General features: G+C 37.8%; 1 protein-coding gene across 50 annotated transcripts in view; it reads right to left on the minus strand.

The window, feature by feature from the left end:
- The window catches only part of ANK2 (ankyrin 2), a 199,522-nt gene that overhangs the window by 90,002 nt on the left and 85,456 nt on the right, over nucleotides 1-24,064 (minus strand). For 40 of the 50 annotated variants that reach the window (XM_039338311.1, XM_039338279.1, XM_039338297.1 and 37 more), the window contains exons 6-9: nucleotides 13,145-13,330; nucleotides 12,470-12,493; nucleotides 11,393-11,491; nucleotides 6,275-6,373 (exon numbers count right to left, since the gene is read on the minus strand). In XM_039338311.1, coding sequence (XP_039194245.1) covers nucleotides 6,275-6,373; nucleotides 11,393-11,491; nucleotides 12,470-12,493; nucleotides 13,145-13,330 — 408 coding nt within the window. The remainder of the gene's footprint in view (nucleotides 1-6,274; nucleotides 6,374-11,392; nucleotides 11,492-12,469; nucleotides 12,494-13,144; nucleotides 13,331-24,064) is intronic. The other 10 variants (XM_039338267.1, XM_039338268.1, XM_039338287.1 and 7 more) reach the window with 1 other exon arrangement.

A 24,064-nucleotide genomic window follows, 5' to 3' on the forward strand; every position in this document is an offset into this window, starting at 1 on the left:
AGTTTGTGCTAAGATCTCAGGCAATTTGATGACCTAGTCTTATTGTGTGTCTCCAATCAGGAAGCAAAGGCTACACATTATTGTAATAAATCCCATTATGGCAGATAAACTTTGCATGTAACAGGCAGAACTTTTAATATGGTTAGTAATTACCAAATGTTTATCAGAAAATAAAATTGTATACAAAAAAGTAGAGAAGATAAAACACAGTGGAAAAACCATTACTTGTATGACTGTTTTTTGTATATGTAGGCACTTTTTTTCATTGTGCTCCTTGACTTTTATTAGTAGAGTTTGCAGATCCTTGTGTTTTCAGCTTGTGTCATCAGCATAGTGTGCATTACTGGCACTTCTTCTAATTTCAAAACCACACTCATTTTCTTCTGGTCCAGCTTCCCTTAATATATATTCCACATATAGGTCAAAAAAATAAGGGGAAAATAAATAATCTTGTCTCACTGCTTTGTCAACTTGGAATCGGTCTGTTTCACCATATACTGTACTGTGGCTTCATGACCTGACTTGTGTATAGGTTTTGCATGAGGACAGTGAGATTTCCACTTTTCTAAGCCCATTTCACAGCTTAACATGACTGATACAATCAAAGGCTTCTCCAGAGTCAATGAAGCATATACTGACTTATTTCCTTTTTGATGTTCTTCAGCTTTCTCAATTATCCAGCATGCATCAATAATAATATCTAACATCTTGTGTCTCTTAGCCTTTTTAAACATCAGCTTTCCACGTAGGGTCCTCTGTACCATACTTTACACACACTGTTAAGTCTCTGTACCATACTTTACATACTCTGTTATGTAGATTGACCTCTTCCAACCTACTGGCCATTGTATTATTCTCCAAATTTGCTGGCACACTTTGGTTAGAACCCTTTTATATTCTTCTTCTATTGCTTGCCATATTTCTACAACTATTTTGTCAATTCCTGTAGCCTTACAACTTGGTAATCATCAGAATAGTGATCTAACTTCATCTTTAATACCAAAGATTATGGTCTCAAAAGGTCTGCTTTTATGAGAAATGTTTGTGCTGACCAGTGTTAAATGATGTTTTATCTTGTAGTTGACTTAGATAAATACAAGTGATTTAGCACAGCGTTTCCCAACCTTTCCGGCTTGGTGAACCAGTGTGGGAGAGAAGGGATGGTGCCATTTGAGCAGCAGGCGCAAATGTGAATGTGCGCAACTCTGATGGTATAAGCAGCGAGCACCCACCAGTTGCACAAATGGAGCTTCATGCTTGAGTGCCACCATTCATGCAAGTGGATCTGCGTGTGTACGCAAGCGCCCACCACTTGCACAATCCGGTTCTGAATGGGCGGTGGCCTGCAGCCCAGAGGTTGGGGACCTCTGGTTTAGCAGGAATGATTAGCAGGCAACCTAGCAGTGTACATTTCACCTCTCTATGCTGGTCTAATCTTGCATGGAAGCTTGAAAGCATGTCAATGTCTCTCTACCTCTAAAGTTGTAAAATGGAATCTTAAAAGCATGTAAATTTCTCTCTACTCTATCTTAAACCAAACAAAATCAAGGGTTATTTTTAATTTCTTGCTCACATTTCCTTTTTCCCTGGACTGAATAATTTTTTCTCCTCCTTTAATTATTCATGTTCCTTTCTCCCTTCTTCTGAGCCAAGTCTCTATTTGTTCACAATTTATTAGGTTTTGCCTTAATGATAGTATATTGATATTGTCTTGTTTTTATGGTTTTGTTTTAGTAGCCTGATATAATTTCTTATTTTCTAAATTTTGGCTGTTGGGTGAGGGAGGTTGCATAGTGACATGGCAAAACTGATTGTTCCAATACATACTTTTGGCTACTGCTGACTTGATTGAGTTACACTGGATTTCAGGGGCTCCTAGCAACAATGATAAAATAGGTATGAGACTCTTTATTACTTGTTTTTTCTGTAGTTACTAATACAATCCATTTTGGCAATATGTACCGTATTTTCCGGCGTATAAGACGACTTTCTAAACCCTGAAAATCTTCTCAAAAGTCGGGGGTCGTCTTATACGCCGGAATATATGGGTAGCTGTTCTCTGAATTTAAAACCAATCTGCCCCCTAGTGGCCAGCCCTATTTTTTTTTTACAGAAATAAGCACTAACAGGACAAAGCATACATTTTTCTACATCGCCCATCACTTTATTCTTTTTCAGGAAAAGCAATTAAATAGTAGGAAACAGTAAGCTATATAAATTAAGGACATTACATCTACAAAAAAAAGAAACATTTGATTTACTTCTTATACCTATAGCAGCAGTCATGAATATATGGAAAAACTTTTTGATTCAGCAAATCACATTGATTAAGAAAGATACTGGTCAAAGGAAAAAGATCAAAGTGAAAATTAAGAAAATAGATGATGGGATCTACCAGAGAGAATATTTAAAAAAGAAACATTTGTTTGAATATGATTAAAGAAACAGAAAAGATTCTGAATACATATGTCATTCTAAGAGAGATGAATTCCTTAAATAATACTGTATGCTTTCTCCCCTTTATTTTATTTCTTGATATAAGTAATATAATACTGCTGAAATGGCCTAGATGAAGGAAATGTTTTAGATAATTAAATGTGTCTGAATTTAGGGAAATTATAATGTATAAAAAAGAAAAAAATGTTTTGAATAAGACCTAAAGGATTAGATGACTAGGCACATTAAATGGAATATTTAAAGATTAAATATATTTTATCAAAATAATAAGAACTATATTATTTCAAGGTTTGCAAAGAAGACATTTTCGGGAAAAGGGAAAATCAACTAAATGTACTATGTGGATTATAGATTATAGAAACCAATTTTTAATGATTTTTCTTTACAAATGTAAACCCAGCAAACACACTGTTTACCAACTATTAAGTGATTTATATTTTAAAAAATCAATAAAATATATGGGGGGAAAAATACCAGCTGAGTTCAGGAAGCATTAGGGAAGCAGTGGTGGGCAACACTCGCTTTCTAGCAGCAAAGGAATGGAGCTCCTATTGTGCTCATCATTTCAAATGTCTTTGAAATTCAATATTGTACTGTATTTTCTGGCATATAAGACGACTTTCTAAACCCTGAAAATCTTCTCAAAAGTTGGGGGTCATCTTATACGCCCAGTCGCCTTATACGCCGGAATATACGTTATTCTATTTTTCGACGCGACAATCATATCTTTACCTGTAAGGCTTTTATATTATAAATTATGCAAATCATCATTATTCACTTACATATGACCATGACAAAGTAGACAAAGCAAGGAAATGATGCAAGCTGAATCAAAGTTGGACACAAAGATATTGCACAGTCATATGACACCGACAAATGAAACCAAAATTCTGGAATCTCCCACACTGAAAAATGTCTTGAAAAATAACACTAAATTTATGCAAATTGGATGTCAGTCCTTTCAGATATCAATATCTCTCTATGCTGGCAGCTCAGAGCAACACTCTCATCTGATATGGGTGATAAATTAAACAATAAAGTAATTTTAAATCTTTTTCAAAAGAGTAATCCTATGGAAATCATAGAATCTGTGATTATATTTTCATCAAGTATTGTTCCCTGTTTGGTAGAAAGAATAAAATAGACTATGGAATGTTAGAACTGTTAGAATACTTCGATCTGTAATCATATCCAAGAATTTTGAATTAGAAAGGCCATTGATAGCTACCATATCCAGTTGCCTAAATAAATCTTTCATCTTCATTATAGGAGTAGATGCTCCTTTGGTTTTTTTCGTCTCTTCCAGCAGCTGTTTAGCTGGGTAGCACAAGTTAATCAGACTTTTTTGCAGAAAGCTCTTCCTGAGCTTACTGTCCCTACAACTTCATAAGGCACCTTCACTGTCAGCTTTTATAAAAACTTTAAAGTCCTGATAATTTTCTTGAGGCTTATCTTCAATGGATTCTATTAACCTCTTCTAGAATTTAAATATAATTGAATTTAAAGTAAACCCACATTTTAGCAGAATTATATTATTAAATCAAAACATTTGTATAGCAACCCATTTAAAAACAATTCTGGGCAGTTTGCAACCAATAAAATCATATAAAGTCAACAACAACAAATTAAAAAAACAAACAGAAAAAAAAAACAGATCTTGTCATCATAGCCACACTTCCCTAGTGCATCCATATTCTAATCCTACCCAGACCTCACTCTATCCCAATGTCTGGGGAAAGAGCCAAGTTTTTAAGTACTCTAGGCAAAGACAAGGCAAAGAAGAGTGGGCCCATTGGATGTCAGCAGGGAGAATGTTCCATAAAGCAGGGGCTGAAATGGAAAAGGCATACTGCCAAGGTCTCACAAGCTGGCAATGTTTAAGGAAAAGAAACTGGAATGTCCCTATCCTATTCACTCTGGTGGTACAGAAAAATAGCCTCAGAAAGAGACAGTCCCTCAGATTACTTGGTCCCATGCCATGTGGGACTTTAAAAATAATACCCAGCACCTTGAATTGCACTCAGAGGAAAACAGGGACCGAATGCAGATTTTGATAGGAGTGCAATATACCATTGCATGCACCATTGCATTTGGATCAGTTGTAACTTCCAGGTGGTCTTCAAGGGCAGTCTCATGTAGGGCAATTTGCAGTAACCCAAATTGGAAGTGATCAAGGTGTGAGTACAAATTATGCAAAATATCCCCACCCCAGGTTGTGATTATATTTGCTATCAAGCAGTATCTAAATTGAGCACCAGCACTGTATAGAAAAGTGCAATCCCACCAGAATCAAAGATGACATATCATCAGACCCAGAGGTAGGAGTAAAACCAAAAGTCACTCTCTCATGTCAAGGTTGAGTCGAAGTCAGTTCTTCCCCACCCTCCAGATCCTCACAACCTTTGAGCACTCTTTAATTATTGCTATTTGTGGAGTTCTATTATGATTTTTAGGATTTTGAAATAGATGTTTCTGTACTTTACTGTTATATTTGTATTATAAATTGTATGTTAAGATATCAAAGCCAAGAAATATTTAAATAATAATTACAAATTTCCATAGTATTGCAAATCTGGCAATACTGATCAGTATACAACCAAATTCTGCAAATAAGCTGTATATGATATATACCAAACAGCTGTTTACCATATAAATCACTGACTAATCTAGGTCACTGTTGTCTATTCCAATTCCTAGTGCCATTCAAAATGTTTTTTTTAATATAATGGCATATCAAATATCCTGTTGCAGCTTAGGATGAAGAAAGTGAGATACATCCACTTATTTTATTATTTTTCTGCAATTATTTTTTAGCCTGAAAGTGAGAGGAAAAAAATCTAGATATTCTTTTAATTGCAGGTTTGTCTTAATGTATTTCCCAAAACAGGGATGTAGAAGAAGGCTGAGAAACCTTTGATCCTCAGTATAAGAATTTTACAAATATGGAAACAACCAGCTTCAGCATTTTATGGGGAGCTGAAAAATGCACTACAGTAATGATTTTTCCCTTCTGAAATTTGTCACTGGTCTTTGAGTAGGGGACTGAAGAAACCGTTTGTGTCTCTTAGGAACCACAAAATAGTAAGCTTTTCCTAAATTGGTTTATTGCTCATATTGTACCAAAGTTAAATAAATTATCACAACTGAATTGGTTCAATTATAGAGTGGTTTGCTTTTACATTCGACTGGCTTAATTCTTTAAAAAAAATTGTGCTGTTTTATTGCTAATGTTAAAATAAACCACCTACAAAATTTATCTGTGTATGTTTCTAAACTTTCAAGGGGAAATAAATTAAATAGGTGACTGGAAACACTGAGGATTGAAGATTAATCCAAAGTTTTCCTTTATAAACTGAAAACAAGGCTCTGTGCACTTTGAAGATTAAAATTAAAAAATTAAAAAAAACAGTAGCATCTTTTTCATGAAGTAGCTTGAAAAAAATTCAGGCCATTTTAATGAATAAAAGAGAACTTGAACTTTTGCACAAGTACTGGAGCACTTTTTCAGAATAGTTTTCTGATAAGAACAAATGCTGCACTTGATCTTAACCAAAAGGCCCAAATTCTTTTTCAAAGTACATACAAGCAAAATGGAAAGAGCATCTATTTTTTTAAAAAAAGAGTTTTCACTCATGGAAGGGGATATATATTCATAGAATTTCTTCCATGAATAAAATAGCACTGTGTGAATTTCTTTCTGCTCACAAAGAAAAACAAATCTTCTAAAAGAATGTGTTTTGATGATTAGAGTTCTAACTCCTACCAAGTGAAAAATTAAAATGCATGAGAACATACATTCAGGGAAGAAAACACTCACCCTGGTTTTGGCATCGATCTGCCCTCCACGATCCAACAAGAGCTTCACCATGTTAGTGTTCCCCCTTTTGGAAGCCACATGCAGTGGGGTGATTCCATTCTACACCATGAAAAGAACAAACAAAAGCATGATGGGGTTGGAGACGTTCAATGGGAATGGTTTTGCATTTTGACACACAACAGTACAGAATATAAACAAAGATGTATCACAGAGCACATTAAACATTTAAAAACAATTCTGATTCATAAAGGCTGCCAATCAAAACCTAACTCTAGGCATATAGTATGTCTATCTATACATGACACAACATAAATGTTGTTATGTTTCTGATGGAGATGTGTATTAGAAACATAACATTTATGTTGTGTCATGTTTAGCATTTCATTAGAGTGAACAGATAGTTAATAAAGATAAAAATACTCTCAAGTTGAGCTCAGATCATGGCGATGATATGAAAAGATCTGGATAGTTTTCTAGGCAATATAACAGAAGTGATTGCCACTGCTTTCTTGGTTGGTTAGAAAAAATCCAAGCATGGACCCAAGCATTCTGAATGAAGCTTTTATAAAAGAATGTGTTTTGATGATCAGAGTTCTAATCCCTAGTCCAGTGATGGCGAACCTTTTACAGCCCAAACTGCAACTCAAAACTCACTTATTTATCACCGGGTGCCAGGTGGGCGTGGCCCAGTGGATGGGCATGGCTGTGGGTATGGCAGACTGAGTGGGTGTGGCCAAGGTGGGCATGGTCACATCGATGTTGCTCATGGGAAGGGACGCCTGTGGGCGTTGGACAGAATTGGAGGAGATCCAGGGGGTCTCTGGCAGGTGGGGTGGTGGGCAGGAGGCTCGTCCTGCGGGGTGAGGCTGGGTAAGGCGAGGCAGGGGTGCCATTGTCACAGGGCAAGGTGAGGCATGGGCCGGGGCGGCTGTTGCCTGACACCTTTGGCCCCCACACACAGAAGCCAGCAAGTGCATGGGGGCTAACAGTGTCTGTCAGCAGCCACAGCCTGCCGGCCCCTCGACCAGTGCACTCTGGGGCTCTGCAGCCTACCGCCAGCAGTTCAGAGAAGCTGCCTCTGAGCTGGACAGCCGGCCGACAGCTGAGGAGGCAATGCAGTGGGTCATGCCTGGGAAAAGGACAGTATGCAAGGCCAGGAGGGATGGGATGGGGGGGAGGGAAACCAGCCATGCTGGGATGCATCCAGCCATGTGGGAGCTCGGTGAGTTAGCAGGCAGCTGGTTGAAGAGGGACAGTTGCCATCTCCAGGGCATGGTGCGTGTGCCCACAGAGAGGGCTCTGAGTGTCATCTCTGGCATGCGTGCCATAGGTTTGCCACCGCTGCCCTAGTCCTTATACCTTTCCTTATACCTTCCCATTAAGTGCAAGCAGGTCCAACCCACTTTAACTTTTTGCAAGATCAATTGAGGTCATTCAACATCCTCCTCCTTTATTACAGTGTACAACTAGAACAAGATAATTTAAAATAAGCCAAGTGTTATCCAAAAATATAAAACAGTGTTAAAACAGTTAACTTACAATCTACTTATATCTGGATAAGCCATAGCTTATGAATAAGGAACACAACAATTAAGAAGGTATAGGTTTTCTGCTTGAGCAGGCGGTTGGACTAGAAGACCTCCAAGGTCCCTTCCAACTCTGTTATTCTGTTATTATTTTAAATAAATAAAATTTGATCAGGGTAGCCAGACAACCTTTTCCAGGGAAAAATCATTGAAAGCATAGTTCCATGTAGAGTGTACACCTTTGAAAAATATAATCAGGGATTTGTTAGATGTCTAAGTATTACAGAGTTTCCTTTATTTCTGCCATCCATGACTGCATAAGGGAGGGCATTTAAATATACCCTGGAGAAAGTCCATCAGTAATGGGTGCAAGATAACTTGTAAATAATGTGCAGGTTATTAATGCTGCAACCTTTTAGTATTTCACCTATTTTCAAGTCACTTGAGAGACATCTCTACCCAGCTACCTCCCCACCCCCTCAGATCCAGCATTAGGGTTTTGTTGTGGATTCCATCCTCAAGGAGGAGACTCAGAAGGAAAACATTTTCTCCTATGGTACCCTATTGACTGTTTGGAAGGTCCTTAAAATGTGTTTTTGTCATCAAGCCTAAGATTCCAGTAAGTATGGAGCCCACTAAATGATATTGTTTATAAGTTTGGAATGCACTCTCCTATGGTTTTTATTTTAGGGTAGTTTTAAATGTTGTTTTTAATTGTTTTGATTGTTTTGTTGTTATTTTAATTATATCTCCCAGAACCATAAGCATTAGAAGGAGAGCTACGTAAACTTAACAATAAAATAATAATAATTCTGGAGAACTAGAAAAGGGTGATAGTTTTGTCATTTAAGTGTGAACTCTGATTAATTAAATGTGTAAAGAAATAACCAGCATTTAGCATTAAGGTTTAGAGTAGCCTAGATTAAATGTAATAAAAACAATGCTATATGTCCATATGTTTCTATTGATTCATGCAAGTAAACCCATAATTATTACATGTGCTTTTAAATATGTTCTTTTATATATTTATGTGTTGTAGTGCACTATTTTAAATTTAAAAAGATCAAAACATCAAAAGTTTGCTACAGACATACACAAACAATATGAAAGACAAAATGACCTTCATAATCTATATTTATATTCTATCAAATGCCTAAATACATAGACAGCAACAATGAAGCCAATTATCATAACTAATTGTTTGCATTAAAATGTCTTAAACAGGTCTGAAGATTTTGTTTCATTTCATATTCATGAATAGTGGGTAAAGATTTAGCATGATGGTAGGAAACAGAAAGAAAAAAAATTAAACAGTACTTTAAATATATGAAGAAAATCAATCCTAATAAGATGTAGAAATTAAGCAGGGAAAAACATTTGAGCTGAGCCCATGCAACTTATCAGACAGTTAATAATAGCTGCTCTATGAGGGAAATAAGTAGTGTCTAAATATGACTAATAAATAAAATAGTTAGATAGTGTTATAAGATGTTCAAAATTAACAGCACTTCTGTGTAAGAATATTTAGGATACAGGAGACTTCCAGCTGAAAAGCTGTACTGTTGTTCTTGTTTTTTAAAAAGTAAGGTTTTATTTGCACGATTTCAAGAATTAAACAGAGTAGAAATGAGCACATATTTCTAACTTTATATAAATAATCAACCAGCTTATTCAAACATTTCTAAATTTATTTTAGGGTATTATTCTTTAAAGGCCAATACCTAATATATTTTTTTAAAAAAATACAAGCCAGTTTATCAAGAATAGTTAAAACATAAAAGCTTGGTCATCACAGAAATATAATTGATGCCCTAATGAAGTGAATTTGATCACTATGAAATGATTCATAGAGATAAATCAAGGATACAATTGTTTTCCCCAAAACATAGCATTCTAGATAAAGATAAGTCTTAGTGGATTTAGAGCTTGTACTGATGTAAAACAAACCAATCACTATATAGTTTAGAGAAAAAAACAAATTATGAAGTGTCAGTAACGATCCTAAAGGAGTAACATGATCCATATGAAGATCTATATGGGAAAAACGGGTTAATAAAGCAAACTTTTCCAATCTACTATCTTGAAATATGAAGGATTACAACTGACCCTATTCTAAGTAGCTAGATGATAATTGTTACTGCTGTGATGATATGCGGGAAAGACCTTGGAAACTGGGAAATTGCTAGATTCTATCAATGTAGCTTTACAATACAGTATAATTAACTTTTCTGGTTGTGATTCATTTCTGGTTTATGCCACAAAGCCAATGATAATCTCTCAACTCTGGAAGTGCAATCCTCCCATCCCCACCTGCTTTATAGCCAGATACACTATGGAAGGTGCCTTCTAAACCTCTTGTCCAACTCATTATCCACTTGTGGGCAATATTGTCTCATATCTCCATTCCCTTGGCATGATGTCTTGTCTTGCTCAGATCTCCCAAGGTCTTTCCCACATCTTGTCCTAGTTGTGCTTCAACATATATGTAAAATTTAAAGGAAGCTTTCATAAGAGAAAGTCTGCTTCCATCTTCATCTGTCAATGATGTGGGTGGAACAAGCAATACGTTGATGATTGAGAGAAAGCAGCAGATGCATTAAAGTCTGTCAAGGTGAACATGTTATAGAACAGGGGTCCCCAACCCCCGGTCCATGGACCAGTACCGGGCTGCAGCATGCCAGCAACTGGGCTGCAAAAAAAAGCAAAACCCCATCTGAGGGATGCAGGCAGCACACAAAACCATGCCCCCTCTGGTCCACGGAAAAAACTCTCTCCACGTAACTGGTCCCTGGTGCCCAAAAGGTTGGGGACCTCTGCTATAGAATACTAAAGCTTTTGGTTTTGCTACCATACATTTTTTTCTCCAATGCCCAATTCATATACAATTCGCAACTTAAATATAGATTAGTTAAAAATGAAAGAATATACCTATTATATTAATACAGGTAATCCTTGCCTTAAAACAGTTTGTTTAGTGACCATTTGAAGTTACAATGGCACTGAAAAAAGTGACTTATGATCGTTTTCCACTCAACTGTTAAAGCACCCCCGTGGTCATGGGATCAAAATTCAGACTTGTATTTATGATGGTTGCAATGTCCTGAGGTCATGTGATAACCTTTGTGACCTTTTGACAAGCATAGTCAATAGGGAAGCCAGATTCACTTAGCAACCTTGTTACTAACTTAACAATTGCAATGATTCACTGAACAACTGTGGTAAAGAAAGGTCGTAAAATGGAGCAATGCTCACTTAGCAACTGTCTCACTTAGCAATAGAAATTTTGGGCTCAGTTGTGATCGTAAATAGAGGATTACTTGTATTAGATATATTTTTTGTTCATTTATAGTGGTACCCTGTAAAATATAACGAATACCTTACAGTCAACTATTTTCTTACTATGAAACATGATATTACTTCGAAGGGGAAGGGGAATGGAGAATCATTGCCTTTAAATAAAAAAATCCATGAATAAAACAGATGTGCTGCTTCCTTTCCTTCCTTATTTCCTTCTTTCCTTTTCAATGCATTTAATGAAAATTTCCTTCAAAATTCACTGTTATTTCTATGTGCAGAAGATGAGAAAGCATACCCTTGCTGTGAAGTCTACAACAGCTCCTCGGTTGAGTAGAAGTGTCGCTACATTAACATTTCCATAATGTGCTGCTATATGCAAAGGTGTGAAACCACTCTGCAAAAATGAAATAATTCTAATTAGAAAATCCAGTTCATTTTTTTTCCATAAAACAATAGTTAGCTAAAATTTTAAGACTGTAAACCAGAATTATTCTTCTACTTCTGGACTACTTTAACTGTACAAGAATTAAATGTTATGATTTCTTATTTGCTCATTTCATTATTTATTTATTTTTCTTAGTTCAGATGCAAAACTCATTTTCTCTGTTTTCTGAGAAAAAAATAATTTTTTATACTTCGTATCAAGTACTGTATCAAATTTTGCCATGCTACTTGTTGATTCTCCATATGATTTAGAAAGTGAGGAATGTTGCTAACAAAATTTGGGTCCATAAACTATAGCTGTCCGTGCTTAGCTATCCATCTTCTATGGCAAATTTCCATAGGTGTCTACAGAAAGCAATTCTGTGAAATTAAGAAGTAGCTTCTGTAAAGTGCTTTCAACATCCAGTTGTCAACATTTTTATTATTTTTTCATCAAGAAAATAGGATCTGAGCTCTGCTGAGCTGGAAATACTTTTAAATTGGAACAAAGTTCCACTGATTTCAGTATATTAAGTTGCCCAGAACTTGAAAACATAATAAATTATAAAGAGGGAAAGAAGCTGAAAAATTTAAAAAATGCCATCTGCGAGCAACGATCCAAACCAATTGTCCAGATGAATTTTGGAATGGATTTACACTGCTACAGAAATAAATTCATGTTACAGGCAATTGTTCTGCACTTAATAATTCCTCTGCAGGCCCACTATTTTAGTTCCCTACTCTACTATGAAAAACAAATACAAAGAGCATCTCAAAGCCATAAAACAAAATAAAATAAAAAAGATGAGACAGTATATATTTCTGACAAGAGTAGATAAAAATGAAATGTGGTATACTCTGAACTGTATGGAACAAGGGGAGTGGGAATGAAATGGTTTTCAGTAAAGGGCTGGGAAGAATAGGTTAACAAAACTGTTGGTTTTAGTACCTCAGTTGTTCTATTCACCATCATCTGTTGAAGCATGTTTTGGAAAAAAGAGGAAAGATATTACAGATTGGTAGAATGACAGAAAGCTCACTTGTTCACTAAAATAAATTACAATCTCGTTACTGGGGGAAAAAAACCCGATACATATGATTAATTTCTAATGTGAGTGTATGGGATTCCACATTTCCAGAGATCACACAGTCCACAACCTTCTCAACAACACTTTTTAACAGTTGTTTTCCCCTACTAAATAATCAAAAGTCTAAATTTTATATTTCAGAATCCAAAACACAGCATTAATTGGATTATATTTTCAAAAAATGTAAAGTACTGAAAAGCCACAGATAGTCAACACAAGAAAAAGAAATCTGAAGCATGAATTGTGCCTTTAAGTCCATATCTTCATTGTAAGAAAAAAGGGAAGGTTTGCGGATATATCAGATTCAGCATCCATGTTAGTAGCTTTTATAATGCTGTATACTTATTAACCACATTAAGATATTGTATAAATATGCTGTAAACCATAAATTAATAAATATATGAATCATGCAAAAAGCTGCAAATGGTTGCACTTCCAATCTCAGTGAAAAAAGAATCCCTTTATCCTGCTCTTTGGGGAAAAAATCCTTGGAAACAGGACTGATAGCATCCTGAAACAAAGAGGTATTTTTGTACCTTAGACTGAACATCAGCATTATGATCATTCTGGAGGAGAAGTGCTGCTGATTTGGTGTCATCTTTTCTGGCAGCAATATGCAGTGCCGGCAGTCGCACTTTCCCCTTAGTGTCATTCTCCAAAAGAATAGCCACTGCCTGATTGTGTCCTTGCTGCAATGCAACTGCGAGTGGAGTGAATCCATCCTGTTAGAATGGAAAGAAAAAAGATTCTGCATTAAACTAGTTTGGTGCTATCTAGGCGGGACTTTGGAACAAAAGACTGAAGCTCCATTCAGTGGAATAGGCTTGCTTTTGGCTACCACATTTCAAAGTTGGCAAATCACTGAGATAGTATTACCATTTTAAACACAGTGTTCCTTAGGAGATCATTCACTCTAAGTTTAGAAAAAAGTTATCTAAAAGTAAACGAAAGACAAAATCCATATGGCTCTTTTTGGTATAAAGAGCCCTCAAACAAATCATACCATTTATCAATAGGCAATATTCAGGGTGAGATATTCACTTGTAGAATCCCACACCAAAGCACATTGTTGATTGCATCATGTCTAATATGGAACTGCATCCTCAGTGATTGACTTCTCCTGACAGTCAACCTAATTTGAAAATAAAGTATGAAGCATAGCTACATTTTTTGTGGTAGTATATGAGGTATTGAAAATGTATAGCCAGCCTTTCTATTTATCATTTAGGTGGAACAAATATATTCGATCATTGTAATTAAGAATATCATTTTCAATGTACAAAATGTAGATTTGTCATATTTCTTAATTTTAAAATACTGAAATTTCAGGAAAGTTTCCTAGAAGGCCATCTAATAGAATAGAGGCAAAGAATATAAGAAAACATGGTAATGTTGAATTAGCCAATATAATATTGACTATAGTTGGAATTCATGCGACACATAAAAGGAGACAGTAAGAAAATGCTGAGTCAAAGTGCCCTTGCGGAGTTCTTTAAAATGATAAAAGAAGAGGGCTTCTAGTTTTGCATCATGGTGACATGGCCAAGGGATTGCGGAGCTCCGCACCCCACAGATGGTTTCATCCTGCCAGGGGACCCTAAATGGGTCTAAAGTCTCCCCGGAGAGGCGACGAAGAAGCCCCCCCCAATCATGGAAAGATGGTGGTTGGTCCGTTTGATCCAGGGGAAACCCTCCAGCCTGACAGGGGAAAGGCTAGCTGCACTCCGGTGACTAGCCCAAGCTACCAGCATCTGAAGTCCAAAAGAACAACTGTGAACAGCGTGTTTGGAACTGAGTGAGAACATAGATCTTCTCTTCTCCATTTTGAAACTGATTTCCTCGAAAAGATCCCCAAGAAGCAAAAAATCCTCCAAAAGTGAGAAGGAAGGGGGATTATAACCCCACCCTTCCATAGATGGAAGTGGCGACTTAACTTTTATGGGGGACAGAAATATATTGAAATGGATGAATGTAAAGCTATAACCTTGATAAAACTGAAAACTATGGAAATTGTTAAGATTTTTCATTTGAAAGAATATTGAGAAAACTACAAGAAAAATTTTTTTTCGTTTTAAAAGTTGAAAATAAATAGCTACTGACATCTAGTGGTGGATCAGAGTTTAGAACTACAGCTGCCCTGCCTCAGAAATTGGCAACCAATTTCACTGAGGATCAAGTTGTTCTCTATTTCTGAAATAGAGCACAACTTGTTTTTGATCCTCAGTGAATCTTAGCTAAATAGAGAACAGCTGGGAGTAGAGGAGAGAAAATACACTGGGCTATCTATTGTAGAATGAGAAACACAATTGTTATAAAATATGCTGACCTTCTCAGATTATAAACACTTAATGAGCTATGATATTTAAGTTCAAGAATTGTCTGCAGAGAAAGAAAAACCTTGACTTTTTGGACACTTTTCTAGGTGGGAAATTACTGGATTGTTTTTAAGTGGTTGAACATTTTGGACTGTTCATAAAGATAAGAACTATATAAGATTACAGTGGAATTTAAGACTGGTTGGTTTATGAAAATGGAAATTGAACACATAACCAAAAGTGGTAGGAAACCACACTCAATATTCCTTTCTAAAATCCTCAGTCTGGAATATCAGATATCTGCAGGAGTAATACTTCAAGACAAGACAAATATCTTCCACAAGGAAATGCATGCTATGTTGCAATTAATTCAAATAACAATTGTTTCAAATCATGATGAGATTGAAAATAATTTTGATGATATAAATGAGCACATCCTTGATCTAAGCTCACAATAAAAAAACTCTTAGAAAATGATGACAAAGAATGAACTAATAAATCAGACAATAGAATAAAGACCAGAGGAAAGTGTCCCAAAGATGGAAGCTACAAACGAAGAAAATCACAGTTTAACACAGACAAAGAAAAGTCTGCAAGATTCTGCCATAATTAAGGTGACCAATCGTCCTCCTTTAGGGAGGACATTCCTCCTTTTGTAAGTTCTGTCCTCCCTCAAAAAGTGTCCTCCTTGTCCTCCTTTTCGATATTTGAAGACTAATCTGCAGGCTTTTTTTCCCCCTCATAGAATGCTCAGAACGGTGTTCCGGCACCTTTTTTTGATGGGTTTTTTTTTCAACTTTTGCATGAGCTGTGCTACTCCCACTATTGGCTTTCGAAAGCCAATAGGAATTGCTGCTGAGCATGCCAAAACACCCGGCTGACAAACTTTGCACATGCAAGTCATCTGTATTATTGTTGCAATGAATAAAATGTTTCTTTTATTTATGATATTTTTTCTTCAATTTATTTGTGTCTTCCTTTTCATTGTAAAAAAGTTGGTCACCTTAGCTATAATATTGGAAATGGAAAAGACATTTTATCTTTCAGCACTGAGGATAAGAAAGAAGATTTGATAAAATAGACTATAGAGCTGTCAGGAGAACCACTAGAGCTTGGGAGACAAAAGCTGAAAAGAGAAATTGAGGGAGAAGGAAAGTGGAAGCTTTTTAACAAATATAAATGGGTGAAACGCCCCCTCAAAAGTGTTTTACTCATTTTGTCTTTCCCATTTTTAACAACACTTATAAAAATACAGGAAGAATCCTCTGGCAAGCTGAACATACTGATTCAGAAAACTCCTGGCAAAAGAAGAAGAAAAGGGCTAGACCAGTTGAACTATGGCATGCCAGAGGCGGCAGAGCCCTCTCTGTGGGCACCTGTGCCATCGCCCCAGCCCCGCATCCCCCACAGCCCCCTCCTCACCAGCAGTGCCCCTGGAGAGTTTCTCCTGGGTGCGGCCTGCACGGAGCAGCGCAGCCAAGGACATAGCCAGGCAGCAGGGACAAGACACCGCCCTTGTGCCTCATAGTGTGCAGATGATGCTGCAGGGTGTGGGCGGAGGGCATGGCTTCCATGGGCAATCTTGCCTGGGCAATCTGCTGCGGCAGGCCATGGAGGTGGTGCATAGTCTGCAGGCGGGCGGGGCAGGGGGCAGGCAGGGGCGGAGCAGGCAGGATGGGAGGCGGAGCATGGGCAGGGGGTGGTTTGGGGGCACTCGGTCTCTAAAAGGTTCGCCATCACTGGGCTAGACTCAAGAGAGATGATTTGACTATCAGATGGAGTACTACATGACTAAACACTTGTTTGAATATGGTTAAAAGAATAGTTAAATTTTCGATATGAATCAGTTTTATAGTAAGAGAGATGTGATGTATAAATAGTATAGTATTTCTTTATGATATGGGAAATGTAAAAATAATGGGATGAATTAAATGAACGAAATGTTTTGGATATTTAAATATATTCAACTTGGAGAAAATTATAATTGACAAGAAATGTTCTGAATACTGAGGAGAAATTAAGCTTAAATAAAAATAGGAGAGAGCCAAACTCAAGAGAGATGATGTGCCTAATAGATGGAGTACTATATGATCAAATACTTGTTTGAATATGGTTAAAAGAATAGTTAAATTTTGGACATGAATGGGATTTATAATAAGAGAGGTGTGATTTACAAGTAGTATAATATTTTTTTATGATATGTGAAACGTAAAATACTGGATGATTTAAATGTGTGAAATGTTTTGGATATTTAAATATACTCAGTTTTGAGAAAATTATAATTGACAAGAAATGTTTTGATCACTGAGGGAAAATTAAGCTTAAATAAGAATTCTGAACAGAACCTATAGCAATTTACATAAGATGATTTTTTGCAAATGCAATTGTAAAATAAGTTGATTAGAAAAGATGCTACATATTGATATTATTGTTATTCCTATAAATATTAGAAAAATCTTTATATTCAACTTTATATGTATTGAAAATACTAAGAACTGTTGGTAAAGAGAGAATATTATTGGAAGAAGAGAGGATCAAGAAAAGGTATTTCTAGTTAGTATGTTGATTATGAAACCATAGAAATTAACTATTGTTGATTGTTGTTAAATATATGAACCCAGACAACACCTTGTTTACCAAGTATTAAAGATTGCTACTATAAAAAAATCAATAAAATATATATTTTAAAAAATAAAATGATAAAAGAAGAGTGTTTCTTTCATCTGGAAACTGTGAACAGAATATTAAAACGGGACTGGAGACCTAGGAAACATGTGAAAACACTGGAACCCAGAAGGTGGGATCAGAAATAGAAACGTGATGTAAGCAGCATCATGATGCAATCCTCAGCCTTTTTGAATGTATATTTATCTTTTGATGACAAAATGAATGGGAATTGAACTGCAATGGTTCCTTTGATTATCTGTAACTTGTCTTTTTTGATATACACTCACATCCCAGCAAGTGCCACTATGTGCAAAGCCTTCCTTCTACTCACATTCAAAACAAATTGCAATCTAGCAAAAAAAAAAAGAAGTGTTAGGAAACTAAAAGCTAATAATGGATTCCTGGTTTGGGCCACAATTTTGTTTGGTTGGTTGGTATGGCCCAGCAAGCACCAATATGTGTAAATCCTTCCTTATACTCCCATTCAAAATAAACTGCAATATAGCGAAAGAAGCTTTAGGACAACAGAAGCTAATAATGGTGTGGGGTTATAAACCTTCTTCTGTTTAAAGAAGACAGAGAGCGAAATGGTTTCATTCCAAATCTAAAAAAACCTCAGTAATGCCTGTTAATAAGTAGGTGGTTTTAGAACTAACAGAGAAAAAGTGTTATCCATCTCATCCTGATCCATGTAGTCACTTAAAATAGAATAACACAACTGTTACTCATTCCTAGCATAATATGAGTGCACTTTCAATTTCATATTCTCACAAGAAATGAATGAATGTATGTGGGGAGAAAACTGTGCAATATGTTATCATCATCATCACCATCATCAAATAGAGAATTGTAGGCATGAAGATCAGCTACTGATTCATTCATTTGCAGTGTTGTTTATGTCCAGTTGCTTAGCAACCACACGATATTCCATATCCAGAAAAACTGCAATGGGAACATGGTTTCTGTCCATCCCAGCACAAAAAGCTGCAATGTAACATGACCTCAATCCGTCCCAGCAGCAGGATTATTTTAAAAGCCACTGTCAAATGGAACAGTATCTATCCAATGAAACAATAGCAAAACAGCTGTTGACAAAGGCAAGATTGGCTCCTCTATTAAATACCGTACTATCTTGGATTCCCTGCATGGGATTACTGCATACCGAAAAAGGTGACAAATTAAGAAATCAGTAAGGGATTGCTTCACATTACACAAATGCTAAAGGTAGAAGATTATTTTGTAAATATATTTATTCATGAATGAGTACTTCTGCAATATTAAATGTTATAATTGCACTGTAGTATCAAAACAGTTGGGAAATATTTTACTTAGAAATTTGGAAGGCACAGTGAAAACAAGATGATTTGCAAGGACACAAATATATGGGTAGTTTTAAACTAAAGTTAAGCATATTTATTTTTTTCTTCATGATTTTAATTACTTTGGCATACATGTAGTCCATTTAGTGACCGTTCATTTAGTGACCATTTGAAGTTACAACAGGATTGAAAAAAGTGACTTATGATCGTTTTTCACACTTAAGACCATTGCAGCATCCCCATGGTCACTTAATTAAAATTCAGATGCTTGGCAACAGACTCATATTTATGACAGTTGCAGTGTCCTGGGATCATGTGATCACATTTTGTGACCTTCTGACAAGCAAAGTCAATTGTTACTAATTTAACAATTTCAGAGGTTCATTTAACAACTTTGGCAAGAAAAGTTGTAAAATAGGACAAAACACACTTCACAAATGTTTCATTTAACAACAGAAATGTTGGGCTCGTTATAGTTAATTAAGAGCCGAGGTGGCGCAGCAGTTAGAGTGCAGTACTGCAGGCCACTTTAGCTGACTGTGTTCAGCAGGTCAGCGGTTCAAATCTCACCGGCTCAACGTTGACTCAGCCTTCCATCCTTCCGAGGTAGGTAAAATGAGGACCCAGATTGTTGGGGGCAATGTAAATATATATATATATATATATATATATATATATATATATATATATAATATATATATATAGGTCTTTGGTTGTTCGGGTTTTCTCCCGCGTAAAATTGGAAGTGTCTTGGCAACGTTTCGACGAAGTCCCATTCGTCATCTTCAGGCTGGTGTTTTCAGCTTCGTGCTTCGAGCAGCAATGTGTGGTCTTAGCTGTTTCTTCCTTTTAACTGCCAGTGGGGGTATGAACTGATTGGGTGGGAGCTTGGCTGTGTTCTGATTGGGTGGAGGTGTGTTCTGATTGGTTAGGGGCGTGGCTGTGCTCTGATTGGCTGGGGGGTTGGCTGTGCTCTGATTGGCTGGGGGGTCGGCTGTGCTCTGATTGGCTGGGGGAGTGTTCTGTTTGGTTGTGCTCAGGTTAGTCTGAGTTGCAGAGGGGTTTAAGATTTTGGGCTGCCTTGCTATTTTTTGGCTTCGCGTTTGTGGTCGTGCCTCATTTTCATGGAGGGTGTCAGTTTGCTTCATGTATGGATTGGAGGGCTTTAAAGTGGCTAATGATGCAGCTCTGGTCTGGCTTCTGGTTTGTGGTCGTGCCTCATCATCGGTGTGGCTTTGGGTTTGCTTTTTGCGTGGATGTGTGGTGGTGACATCCTGTGTGGTTTTTGTGAGTGTGGGTCTGGTATCATTTTTTGTGTTAGGGAGTCGTTTGTCAATAAGGGCGGGTTTCCAAATGGCTGGTAGGCGGGAGGTATCATCTCGCTTGTTCATGCTGTGTGGGCGTTTTTCTATCTCGATGGCTTCTCTGATTATTCTGTTATTAAAATGTTCACTTTTGGCAATGGTTCTGGTATTTTTAAAGTCAATTTCATGTCCTGTGGCTTTAAGGTGTTGGACCAGGGAAGATGTTGGTTCCTCTTTTTTGACTGAGTTCTTATGTTCTTCAATGCGTGCACTTATTCTTCTGTTGGTTTGTCCGATGTATGTGGTGGGACAAGTGGTGCATGGGATTTCGTATACTCCTTGATTTTCTAATTCAATTTTATCTTTGGGGTTTCTAAGGATGGTGGATATTTTTCTGTTTGTGCAGAATGCTGTTTTGATGTTGTGTTTATGGAGGATCTTACTGATTCTGTCTGTGGTGCCTTTTATGTATGGGAGGAGGGCTTTGCCGTTTTCTTGTTCTTCGTCTTGGATTTTAGTGGGGGTTTCTTTTTGGATTAGGTTTGTAATCTTATTTCTATGGAATCCATTGGATGTTAGTACATTGGTGAGAGTGTGTAGTTCGGTTTTAGGTGTTGTTCGTCAGCTAAGCGTTTTGTTCTGGAGATGAGTGTCTTGGCTACAGAGTTGATCTGTGCTGGGTGGTGGTGTGAGAGAGCGTGCAGATAGCGGTTTGTGTGTGTTTTCTTCTGGTAGATGGTGTGTCCTAGGGAGCCATTGGATTTCTTGTAGACTAAGACATCCAGGAAGGGAAGTTGGTTGTTAGCTTCTGTTTCCATGGTGAACTGTATTTTGGGGTGTAGGCTGTTGAGGTGTGTGAGGAAGTTGTCCAGTTTTTCTTTCCCATGTGGCCAGATTATGAAGGTGTCATCTACGTATCTGAGCCAGAGTTTGGGTTTGTGATCCGATTTTTCTAGAGCTTGGGTTTCAAAGTGTTCCATGTAGAGGTTTGGCAATGACAGGTGAGAGGGGTGATCCCATGGGTGCTCCTTCTGTTTGTTTGTATTTTTGTCCATTATAGATGAAGTATGTGTTGGATAGGCAGTGGTTGGTCAGATCTAAGATGTGTTTGGGGGGGTTATATTTGTTTTGGATAGCTGTCAAGGCTTCTTTGATAGGCACTTGGGTGAAGAGGGATATGACATCGAAGCTCACGTAGGTCGCTGGGCTGTAAGTTTTGTTTCTTTATGATCTCTATAAACTGGAATGAGTTTTTTACGTGTGAGGTGATGGATTCTGCATAGGGCTGTAGTTGTTTGGCGAGAAATTTGGCTAGGTTTTGTAGAGGTGAGCCTATGGAGCTGACTATAGGTCTGAGTGGGGTTCCTTCCTTGTGTATCTTGGGGAGACCATAGAGTTTGGGGCATCTGGATGATTTCTCTCTGGGAATGATTCTTTCCTGGATCTCTTCGCTAATGGGGGAGGCTTTTATTTTGGATCTGGTGGTTTTTTCCAGGTAGGTGGTGGGATCTGTATTTAGGGGTTTGTATGTGGAGTCTTGGAGTAGGTTGGTTAATTTGGTTTGGTAGTCAGATGTGTTCATAACCACCGTGGCGTTGCCCTTGTCTGCTGGTAGGATTATTATGCTGGTGTCTTCTTTCAGGTTACGTAGTGCTGTCTGTTCCTCTTTGGGTAAGTTGCTTTTGGGTGGCTTGCTGGTGCAGAGGATGTTGGTGATTTCGAGTCTGATTCTGTTAGCATCGTCGGGGTTGATTTTGGTCAGGCTGGTTTCAACTCCACATATAATGGTTTCAGTGGGGATGTGTTTGGGAGTGACTGCAAAGTTGAATCCTTTGGAAAGGACATTGGTTTCGGCTTTGGTGAGGATCCTATCTGAGATGTTATGCACTGTTTGTTTCATGTGTGGCTGTGAGGGAGGAGGGGTTTGTTTCTGGCGTTCTTGTAGTCTTCGGAGTTTGTTGGTGTGTGTATCTGTCTTGAGGGTGGTCTGTGTTTCGGCTCTCCAGACGGCGAGTTGTTTGGATTTGTCCCAAAGTGCGGGGTGGATCTTGTTGCTGAGTTTGAGGTGGAGTGTGAGGAGATCTTTGTTAATTCGGTCTAGGAGGAATCTTTTTGCGTGAAGTTCATCTCCTCACACTCCACCTCAAACTCAGCAACAAGATCCACCCCGCACTTTGGGACAAATCCAAACAACTCGCCATCTGGAGAGCCGAAACACAGACCACCCTCAAGACAGATACACACACCAACAAACTCCGAAGACTACAAGAACGCCAGAAACAAACCCCTCCTCCCTCACAGCCACACATGAAACAAACAGTGCATAACATCTCAGATAGGATCCTCACCAAAGCCGAAACCAATGTCCTTTCCAAAGGATTCAACTTTGCAGTCACTCCCAAACACATCCCCACTGAAACCATTATATGTGGAGTTGAAACCAGCCTGACCAAAATCAACCCCGACGATGCTAACAGAATCAGACTCGAAATCACCAACATCCTCTGTACCAGCAAGCCACCCAAAAGCAACTTACCCAAAGAGGAACAGACAGCACTACGTAACCTGAAAGAAGACACCAGCATAATAATCCTACCAGCAGACAAGGGCAACGCCACGGTGGTTATGAACACATCTGACTACCAAACCAAATTAACCAACCTACTCCAAGACTCCACATACAAACCCCTAAATACAGATCCCACCACCTACCTGGAAAAAACCACCAGATCCAAAATAAAAGCCTCCCCCATTAGCGAAGAGATCCAGCAAAGAATCATTCCCAGAGAGAAATCATCCAGATGCCCCAAACTCTATGGTCTCCCCAAGATACACAAAGAAGGAACCCCACTCAGACCTATAGTCAGCTCCATAGGCTCACCTCTACAAAACCTAGCCAAATTTCTCGCCAAACAACTACAGCCCTATGCAGAATCCATCACCTCACACGTAAAAAACTCATTCCAGTTTATAGAGATCATAAAGAAACAAAACTTACAGCCCAGCGACCTACTCGTGAGCTTTGATGTCATATCCCTCTTCACCCAAGTGCCTATCAAAGAAGCCTTGACAGCTATCCAAAACAAATATAACCCCCCCAAACACATCTTAGATCTGACCAACCACTGCCTATCCAACACATACTTCATCTATAATGGACAAAAATACAAACAAACAGAAGGAGCACCCATGGGATCACCCCTCTCACCTGTCATTGCCAACCTCTACATGGAACACTTTGAAACCCAAGCTCTAGAAAAATCGGATCACAAACCCAAACTCTGGCTCAGATATGTAGATGACACCTTCATAATCTGGCCACATGGGAAAGAAAAACTGGACAACTTCCTCACACACCTCAACAGCCTACACCCCAAAATACAGTTCACCATGGAAACAGAAGCTAACAACCAACTTCCCTTCCTGGATGTCTTAGTCTACAAGAAATCCAATGGCTCCCTAGGACACACCATCTACCAGAAGAAAACACACACAAACCGCTATCTGCACGCTCTCTCACACCACCACCCAGCACAGATCAACTCTGTAGCCAAGACACTCATCTCCAGAACAAAACGCTTAGCTGACGAACAACACCTAAAAACCGAACTACACACTCTCACCAATGTACTAACATCCAATGGATTCCAAAGAAATAAGATTACAAACCTAATCCAAAAAGAAACCCCCACTAAAATCCAAGACGAAGAACAAGAAAACGGCAAAGCCCTCCTCCCATACATAAAAGGCACCACAGACAGAATCAGTAAGATCCTCCATAAACACAACATCAAAACAGCATTCTGCACAAACAGAAAAATATCCACCATCCTTAGAAACCCCAAAGATAA

This window comes from Crotalus tigris, unplaced genomic scaffold, assembly GCF_016545835.1.
Source record: "Crotalus tigris isolate CLP2741 ecotype Arizona unplaced genomic scaffold, ASM1654583v1 scf7180000017695.2238764, whole genome shotgun sequence".
Taxonomy (NCBI): domain Eukaryota; kingdom Metazoa; phylum Chordata; class Lepidosauria; order Squamata; family Viperidae; genus Crotalus; species Crotalus tigris.